At 42.8% G+C, this 10,704-nt stretch overlaps 1 protein-coding gene across 1 annotated transcript; it reads right to left on the minus strand.

The window, feature by feature from the left end:
* Positions 1–9,611: 9,611 nt before the first annotated feature.
* On the minus strand, positions 9,612–10,007 carry LOC118415590 (uncharacterized oxidoreductase TM_0325-like). The gene has a single exon (XM_035820286.1). The coding sequence runs from the start codon at positions 10,005–10,007 to the stop codon at positions 9,612–9,614; it is 396 nt and encodes a 131-aa protein (XP_035676179.1).
* Between the last annotated feature and the right edge of the window lie 697 nt (positions 10,008–10,704).

The raw sequence follows: 10,704 nt of genomic DNA on the forward strand, positions 1-10,704 counted from the left end.
ACCTGGTAATCAGGAATTAATCTTCCCTGCATGAATAGGAAACATCAGCAACGATTTTGTTATTCCCACCTGAGAGCTTTATTAGTCTGTGGCTAGGGTAGAAATGTTGATTATTCAACGTTTTCAGCATGTTAAGGTCTGAAAAACACTGCTGTAAAACACTGTTGTTCTGTTCGTTGGAATTGCATGATATCTTTTTACATACTTTTTTTTAATCATCCAATGAGAAATTACAAAAAATATGCCATTAATTTTTAATTGGTGGTTAATTATTGTGGTATTTTGTCTCGAGCTTGATACGATGTATAAAGATTTAAGTTGTTTGCTTGCATATTTTGTGTTGTTCCTAATAATATGTGATTTTATTGAGATGCTAGTTCTTTGTTTTTCTTGTCATCGTCCTTTGAGTACCATGTAGGCGTTTGTCACTCATCAGATCACAAAATTATTAAATTCACAGGATTTGTTTCAAGGGGAGGGGCACTTTCTGCTACTGAAAATTGTCGCTTCACCCACACATCACAACTTCAAACATACCACACAAATCTGCATAATACTGACAGTTTCTTGTAATTATCAAATGCCACTGTTTCTGCCTGATTGGCTATTTGTAGCAGTGCAGTCACGGGTCATTTATTCTTTTTTTTCATTCAACTTATACAAAAAATTAATTTGTTTGTATGTATGTATGTGTATATTGCAGCATATGCATATATCATGCATCTTTGTTGGCAACAAGCTAAGCTGTTTCTTAAATTTATCAAATAGAGTTATATTGTTTGGCTTAACTGATATAGGAAATTTAATGAATAGTTATTTCTTTGCTAAACTGCCATTGGAAAATTTTCATTGGAATAATTAAAACCATTGGAATTATATTTTTTATAAGTTCTCATCACACACTCTGAATGTACACACAACGCCACAGAACAGTCAGAAGCTGAGCGGTTACAACATTCAGACATTTTATTACAAAACTCCTGTAACCTTAACAGTTATTGGCTCTTACGGTACAGTACACAACTGTACATCATGCATGGTGGTTACAGTACTAGTATCCGTCATATTTGGGTTTGTATTGAGTAAAAAATGTTTACAATTCTAATACTAGTTTTTACAAAATTATGCATTGCTTATGAGAAAGGCAATATTTTTCAGAACATGTAGGTTGTTCCCTTTCAGTAATTTGCCTTTTGTCAAGCTACACACACAATACAATAACATTAATTAGGCTCTCCACCAAGGCTTCCTCAAAAGAGTGATAGAGGAAGAAGACGTAAGAAAGAAGAAGAAAAAGAACACACCACGAAAAACAATATTTTCCCAAACGGAAACAAAAATACATAATATGCATTAGGTTTCATCTATTACGCATGTTTGCGTAAACATTACAATATCATTCAATGTCTTACACATTATTTTTCACAGTTTTATATCTTTACTTATCAACATCACCTTATTGGCAAACTATCTTCTACAAGAAATACATTGTAAGAGATCTTCATGAATCAACTCTCATACTTCCACTTAAATAGTAGAATCATTCAATTCCTTGCACATCACATTGACCAGTCCGTATTTGCTGGTTGCTCCTTGACATATACTTGTATTCATCAACATCAAATTATTTACATCATTGAAGTCCACATTAACTTTGTAGTAGTGCAAGATATCAGTTGTATTAGTGTTGCCTTGTGAATGTACACACGTATAAGACTAGCTTCTACAAGAACTCACATTTTATCTTGTAAGCATTTAAGACCACAAGACAGATTTCATATACCCCTCATGCTTACACCATTACAGTATTATTTAATGTATTACACTACACTTTGATCAGTTCAATTTCACTAGTTGTTCCAAAGCATTAAATTGTGTTCATCAACATTCATTTACATCATTAAAGTCTTCATGAACATGGCGGCATTGCACAAGATTAACGACACCATGGTCAAAAGTGAGTGGTCAACAGTTCACAATTCTCATGAGAATTCTCCTACATTTCTTTTAGATGCACTTTGAAAGGAATGACTCATCTGAAAGTCCCAAAGCAACTAAACGTTGAACATGCTGCATGTCACAGTTAACATCACAGTATATAGTATGTAGATAGGAATGGAGGGTTTTTAATGGCAATAGCTCACATTGCCTTGTAGTCTATACATGGCACATATGAGACTAACTCTCTACATTTTTTTGCTTACGAGGGCAAATGTATTCCCTACTCAATGACAAGCATTAAGATGGTGATGGCTGCAAGGTTAATTTATCATTATCTTTGATATGTTGCTTCACCATGTTTATGACGATTATCATTTAACAATATGCATGTTGTAAAAGATCTGTTGAAGATAATCAGGGCCTTATGAATTGCTACAGTGCATAATGGCATTTTGATATACATTGTACGTGGAGCACAGAACAAGGTATATCAGTTGAGGGATCCCAACTTGGCATACAAGTACATGGTTATGGTTTGTTGTCCAATAGGTAGTTATCATGTACTATGTTCGGCCTCTGGATTAACAGGTCCCGCGTTCGAAACCCATTGGTTGTCGGACTAACAGGTCCCGCGTTCGAAACCTTTTGGTTGTCGCTCATCCGACTTGCGCGATTCATGGCATGAACGGGTTCCCTACAATTGTTCACATTGCACTTCTGTTGAGGAGCAGGAAGACTTGTCATAAATGGAAGTGAGTGAGAGAGAGAGACGGAGACAGAGGGACAGAGAGACAGAGAGACAAAGAGAAGCTTGGTGGAAATCCCCATTACACTAGAAGTCAGTTAATTGCACAACAGATAAACGCACACTTCTGTTAATTGCACGGAAACACCAAATCCCGTGGTGGCGTGGTCTAGCTGGAAAGCTTTTTGCACCATCCGGATGATTGCACGAAATACGCTTACAATCAAATGGGGTGTGCAATTAAACGGCTTCTACTGTAGTAAATACTTTACCTAGTGATTTTCCCTTCTGTACGAACAGTAGAATGTTAAGTTTGTTAATGAAGCTTAGATTAATCTAGATAAATACTTTGTAGAACTGAATTTCTTTTTTTTCAAACTTGGAGTCCAATTCGTGATGCTGTCTAACTTCCATATGAGAACATTCACTTTTAAACAAAAGCTGAGTTAGAATAGAATCAAACTCAGTCCATTTAAGGGGTGAAGTATAAAAGAAAGTATTACGAGTACAAGGTGTAAAACTTCTTTTCCTGAATTGTGTTTCTGACAATGTACAGTTTCTGTCTTCAAATAATTATGTGAAGTCAAGAGCAGTTTCTGGCCACAGCTACTTGTAGCTTTACCATTAATTCTTGCAGATGAAGTAGCTCAAGTGACACCCAACTTAGTGACGATAGGAACAAAGAATTTTTGTATCATAAAATGTACAGGTCACAGATTTCTTGTTCTTCAGTTTGATGTTGACAAATGCTTCACACATGATTTACACAGCATGTATTATTACGACTAGTAAGACTTTGGAATTTCAGAACGCTCCCTTTCTTTTACCAATGAATACCATGAATACAAAATGATGTCAACAGAAGACGGGCATTACCATTACCATTATACAAACAGTAGAGAAAACGGATCATTTGAAATCACAAACTTCATTTATGATAAAGATTATATATCTTACATCAAATTTCACATAAATTGGAACCACCATATCATTGTCTCATCGATATCTGTTTGATATCAGTTTGATAATCTGCCTTCAAGTTTGAATGCATTTAACAACATATTACCTTTAACAAGAAGGAGTTTTTTATATAAGATATTTGACTTTCTCTTGATAAATTAGATGATATAAATGATATACTGTTTCTTTGAGAACACACGACCAGAAAACTAAAATGATTCACACACAGCTGCTAGAGATGTGCATACAGAGATAGTTATTAGTACCCTGCTATCTTCTTATGTGTTTTTCATCTCTTAAGCTCGGTCCATTTATCCAGGAAAAGTGAACTAGCATTTGTACATTGGGTTTTCAATACTCTATTCAGTCTGGATGCTGCCCAGTATAAAAACAATATCACATTTTTAAGGGGAGTGGCATCCAGATAATACTAGCTTTTGTAAAAGGGTGCAGAGGGTTATGTTTAAAGTCTAACAATTTCTTTTAACGGCCAGGATTTTCTAGAGGGTACAGAATAGTAACATACATGTAGATGTTCAATCCACAACATATGTTAAATTATGCAAAAGGACTTCAAGAGAAATTTCCTATCTTTTATCGCAGTCAAATTTGGGTGGTGTGCTTTATATTGAATGTCATTTGAGCCAAAAAATGTTTGTTTTCATGTTTTAGAACCATGTGTTTTACATGGCAGCTCCATCCAGTCTCATTATGATTAAGATTTTTGGTTTTATACCAAAAATCAGACTAGTCATAAATGTTTCCATCTCTATTGAACAATTTTTTTTTCTTCATTTTTTTAAGAAAAAAGAAAATCACACAAAGAAAAGTTCATTACAAGGGTAACCAAATACTTCATGTTGACAAATACAAATACAAGTACACAGGAGTTCAAAGACCTCATACCTTCTGCAGAATGACATTGCCGACTATAGAGTGATTACGCAAAAAGTGCTAATTTCTGATAGATCTTATTTATCAGTCGATCATCTTCTCTATCACATTTATCCAAAGTATGGAATAAGGATATCAGCAAAAATGCAACTCTTAAAGTAGAGTTTTCTAAGTAATTATGCAAAATGGGGATCTGATTTGCATGATTTATGTCCCATAATCAGCTTCCAAATGCTGCAATTATCCATCCACAACTTCTCGAGTTATGCTGTCTCATCTACAAAAAAGATGTACACAAAGAAACGGCACCAGCTTTGTTTTTTATTCTGTTACAGAATACCGATGTTTGTTGCTGGTGATGCCGTTAAAAGAAATAACCGTTACGGTATAGTACAATTTCGTAATTGTGCAAAACTAATTGGTGGAAATGTTAAATGGAAACCTCAAAATTTGGGAAACAATGGAAAGATTGATGTCTGTCCAATTTTGTTCATCAATCCTTTCTTTTTTTGTACTTACTGAACCTGACAGCGTGCGGATGTCGGTTCATAGCTGTTTGTCTCGGGGGAGTCTGGGGTGTCAGTTACTGCCTCTCTACGGTCATTCTGGCTGTAGGCCGGAGACCTGTCAGCACTGGCCGCAGTGGACGGGCAGATGTAACTGATTCCCCGACCGGTGGCGGCATTGCCACGACCGCGGTCATCATAGATGGCGGACTGAGTACCCGACTCAATACTGGGCAGGGTGGCAGGCTGGTAGCTATTGGCCACAGCAGGGGACTCTGAGGAGTTGCAGAGTGCCTCACTATGGTCATGCTGGTCATATGTGGTAGACAGGGTGCGCTCCTGGTCAGTGGTCAGGGCAGGGGAGTTGTAGCAGGTGCCTTCCGGGAACCAGAGCCGCCTTTCTAGGGTCGCGCTGGTCATATGTGCTGGACAGGGTACGCTCTTGGTCAGTGGCCAGGGCAGGGGAGTTGTAACAACGTGCCTTGCGGGAAGGCTGAGCGGCGCTGGCATTCTGCTGGTAGGCAGAGGACTTAGTAGTACCCGGGTTTGGGAGAATGGATGGGTGCTGGTAGCACTTTTGGCCGGACTTGTCGCGACCATTGGGGCCATAGGCAGCCAGGACGGCGCCTTCCCTGTTTGGTGTCTGACGAGGGCGCTCGGTGCTGTAAGGGCGGGACGGCACGGGGTGTGTCTGCGCGCGGGCGCGGCCTGCGTACGCTGCGCAAAGCTTCGCCAATCCGTACGGGACGATTTCTGATTGAGAAGAATCTGCCCTGCGCAGATCAGGGTGGTCCTGGAAACCACCCTCAGCGTAAGGGCTGATGACTGATTCTGAATCATTCAGGCTGTCGTGATCATTAAAACCACCCTCAGCGTACGGACTGATCACTGACTCATCCATGTTGCCTTGATCTCCAACAGGCCACCTGGAGCAGGCAGTGATCTGGTTACCGTTACGGGACGGGCCTGTAGGGTTACCGGGGGCTTCGCGCCTGAGCCTACGCCAAATGTACATGGCACATACCCAAACTCCCAACACAGCAAGTGGCAACAACAGACCAATGACTGCCGACACGATGTACCACTTGAGGTCTTCATAGCCATCATCGCTCACGCCTGTGTACAGTGGTGTAATGCCAATGCTTGTCAACGGCAGTGTGGTGCTGATGATGGTTGAGGATGGTGCCGTGTTAGTGAGTGAGAGTTCTGTGGCTTGGGGTGTTGTTATGCCAGAGTGTGCGCGCTTGCTCGCCATGAAGACGGCACTGTGGGAGCCAGTTTCCGAAGAAACAGTACAAGTGGTGGTCTGGAAGGCCAAGGGCTCGGCGGTCTCAAGCCAAAGGGTGAATCTAGTCTTCCCTATGTAGTTGGAATACAAGCTATCATTTCCAGATTCCTCCAACAGGTCATAAGATCCCATACATTTCAGCCAGCCCTCGGCCTTCAGGTCGGTCACCATTCTCACGGTCAGATTGCCTGTCGGCAGAATGTCGTGTGTGGTCGTGTTTGTGTCGTACGTGAAGCTAACCGCATGGTGTAAGCCGTTAGGGAAAGCACATGACACTACGGGTAACTGCTCCCAATACACGTCGCCAACGGCTTTGTACTTGTACGCAGCGCTGCCTTCAACACTCACGATCTCTACCAGCGGCGCTGGGCAGGGCAGTGATCTGGGACTGATCGCGGGAGGATTTGGGTTTAATGCCGAGGCGAGGCAGCCTGTGCCGAGGGGAACCCGGATTTTCCCGATGAACTGCTGCTTGAACTTCAGGATGTTTCCCTGGTGTTCATACAGCCAGTCGTTCGCGCAGGTGCAGCGCGGAGGATCATCCAGAGGGATACCTCCAAATGGTAAAGCCCTTCCTTCCAATGGGATGGTGGCAATCGCATTTCCACGCACAACCATAAAGAATGGAAATGACGATCTGAACCAACCACCAGACAGGAAGGTCAACCTGTTGCCCGCCAGATTTAGGAATCGAATTTCCGTGTTTGAGTGAAACGCGCCCGCAGCGATGTGGAAGATTCTGTTACCCTCCAGGTTCAGGACTTTCAGCCGCTCAAGACCGTGGAACATCCCCGCGCCGATCGCTGTCAGTTTGTTCTCAACAGCGCGGACATGTTCTACGGACTTGATCGCCTGCAGGGTCCCGGGTGCTACGTTAGAGATACGGTTGGCACTTACGTCAAACCAGCTCGGCTGCACTCCCTGGAACGTGTCAGGTGACAGGGTCAGGATCTGGTTGTCCACAAGGATGACGTAGGACAAGCTGGGCAACCCATCCAAGCAGCCAGCCTGCATCAAAACGAAACGCAATGGCAATTAAACAAAATGTTGAAATACAGAAATATAAATTTTCTTCACTTCAAAAACATATCAAACTGAGGAAGTTATTTACTAGTCAATGTACAAAAATTTATCCAAAACATACCGGCAATAGAAAACTGGCAAAAAGTGCATGTTCATCTGTTTCTCAAAGCTCACCTCCAGATGTGTCAGCTTGTTCTCCAACAGCAGAAGATACTTCAGACCATCCATCCCAGCAAACGTGCCGTTCCTCAGAGTATGGAGATTGCTCCGCCAGATAACCAGGGTAGACACCTGTGGCAACTTAGCAAACGCCCCTCCCTCTATCTCCGTTAGGTTACAACCCACAAACCACAACCTGCAAACTCTACCACAGGGGATCTGAGAGAGGATCTCTGCCTTGTCAGGGTCAAGCTTACCGACGTTGTTGTCAACGATCATGATGTTGGTTCTGGCGGGTGGTAGGGAGGGGTTCTGAGTGGGACCCCCCTGGGTCGGATTTGTTTCATTTGAGCAGACCTGACAGGATTGGAACACCTGACTCAAAGAAACTGTCTGAAATGGACCTTTGTAGCTGGAAACTTCACGTGGGTATTTGGTCCACTTGTACCGGTACGCTCCAATGTCATACCGGTACTCATGACCATCACTACGGCTGTCACCTACACCGCACTTTGCCACGGACACCCTACGGCAGCTTTGCCAGCTATCAGCATCTATACGTGACACCAGGAGCTGCAAGAGCAGCAACAAGCAGACTTTTGTCGCTAGCTTTCTTACCATGATCAAATTTAGCCTTCATGCAAGATAGAGATGGGGTACAATGGCAATGCTATATCATCATAAGGAAACAACTACAAAAGCGTTACCTTTTGTGTATCCCAATTCTGCTCATCGACAGAACCTAGACAGCGCAGAAAACAGACGTTCTCTCCAGTGGTGCAACAGCGCTCTGACTCAACAAGATTACCTTTCCACATGACTAAATTCTTTGTTTTTTTCAACACGCAAGCGCTGACTTCCCCTGAGAAGAAAGGCATTCCTAGGTCCCAGGTATTCACGTATGACGTGTTTCGCCATATTTGTTCTTATTAGTCTGAACGAGGAAAACAAGGAACCTATCAATGATATGCCTTTGATCACATTTTCCCTTGCTGCTACCATGGCCCTGTATTTTCAGTGGATATGGTTAGCTATTATAATCTGTATCATATTGCATATTGTCATTTCAGTATAGACATTTGGCGAAACAAATCAGCTAAATGAATGTTAGACCCCATCGGTTGCTAAAATGGGGTAGAAATTTTCAAGACTTGGTAAATGATCTGCTATGTTTGAAAATAAGATTGTCTAAACGGATATATGACAATCTTTTCTACTGGATTATGTTCAACATAATGCAAAGACTACCCTGCAATTGTATTTATCTTATGTATGTATTTTGTCGTAATTGCCTATGTTTGTCCTTGGTATTGTAGCGTTTGTATTTTTACGCTAGGAGGCGTTTTTGTAACATATCAGCTACTTTCAGTCACAGTACAGACCCCGTGAATCTGTCATGATCTTTTTAACCCTATTCAGACGGGGGGGGTGTGCTTTTGAGGCCTGCGCCAACTTTGTTGTCCTACAACGCCAGAACGGCTTACGCTAGAGCCACCAAATTTGGTGAGTTTTCCTAAAATATTGTTGGCAACAACTTTAAGAAGTTTGACAAATTTTCATTTTTGTGTTGCCATGGTAACCGTTTGTTGACAGGCAGTTTTGCCAAAAATCACTATTTTGGATCAAGATACTGTCCAATACGTCTTGAGGTAGGTTGCTTATCTTGATTGCCCTTCTTTTTATGACATCTAGCGAACTAATCATTTCTAGGTGCTCTCCCGTATTGAACGGAAAGGCGTCGCTGCAAAGCCAGCAAACGGTTTCAGCAACCTCCTCCGGCGCTGCTATGCGGCCAGCAGGGTGAATCATCGAAGCCAGCGTCTTCTCAAAGCCTGGCGGCGCCATTTCCAAGGCGCGATACGTCATAGGTGTAGCGGTGGTAGGGGGCAGACGGCGTTCACGCGTATCCCTTCCTTGGCGTATTCCATGGCAGCGGTTTGAGTGAGACCCAGAATGGCAAACTTGGACGCGCAGTAGGAAGCACTGATGTTAGGGACGGAGAGAAGACCCGACAGGCTGCTAGCGTTGACGATACTGCCTCGTACCCCGCGGAAGCGACACACGTCCGGCTTGTCGGCCCATCTAGCCGGGTCGCTCACGACGGGCTCCTGCTGCAGCATCTGTACTTCATACACAGCCACACACCCTTGGCGTTCACGCCCATGACGCGGTCGAACTCGTCTTCAGGCGCGTCTACGACTCTGTGGTTGTTGGTTCCCATTCCGGCACTGTTAAAGGCGCAGTCGATCCGCCCGAAGCGCTGAATCGCTGTGGTTACCATGGCTTCCACGCTTGTCGCCATGGTAAAGTCCATATGGACCGCGATCCCCGGAGTTTGGAGCATGCCCAGTGTCTCCTTGGCGCTCTCCTCGTCGATATCAACCAACTCACAGCTGTACCCGAGCTCAGCAAACCTGACCGCCGAGGCACGGCCGATGCCGCGCCCACCTCCCGTTACCAGGGCAACAAGCTTACCTCTGACGGCTGCCATGGTTACCTAGAAAATAGAAAGACGTAAAGTTTAGATTCGTTAGTTGACTGTACAATTGTTGTTTTGAATACACACGGAAAATCAGTATCAACATTAAACCGCAGCTCTACGTCATGACCTAGACAACAAGGCAAATTTCACACACACACACACACACACACACACACACACACAAACACACACACACAAACACACACACACATACACGTACACAAACGTATACCAATTCACTCAGACACACGCACACACTAAAACACATACAACAACAACATACACACTAACACACATACACACTAACACACACGGACACACAAACACACTTTTACACACTATCAAGTCTATTTTTGGAGAGAGAGAGAGAGAGAGAGAGAGAGAGAGAGACTGGCCATCTGTAAAGGGAAAAAAACAACATATTTGGTGTATGTAGTCTAAATTTTCCCATGCCATGCCCTCCTCTTATCACATACACACATATGAGACTTAGACAAACAATATATATATATGTACATATGTATGTATGTCTATGTCTACTCTATACCTTCGAAAGGACTCAATTTCTTACTAAAACATGAAAATTAACTAAACGTCACAACATAAACAAACAGCGTGGTCACATGAATAAGGAGTGCCATAAAAGGTTGAACATAATGGAGACCCTGGAAGAGGTGGAGTCGGCACTGGTTGAGACCGCGAAGCT

This window comes from Branchiostoma floridae, chromosome 5, assembly GCF_000003815.2.
Source record: "Branchiostoma floridae strain S238N-H82 chromosome 5, Bfl_VNyyK, whole genome shotgun sequence".
In the NCBI taxonomy this organism is placed as follows: domain Eukaryota; kingdom Metazoa; phylum Chordata; class Leptocardii; order Amphioxiformes; family Branchiostomatidae; genus Branchiostoma; species Branchiostoma floridae.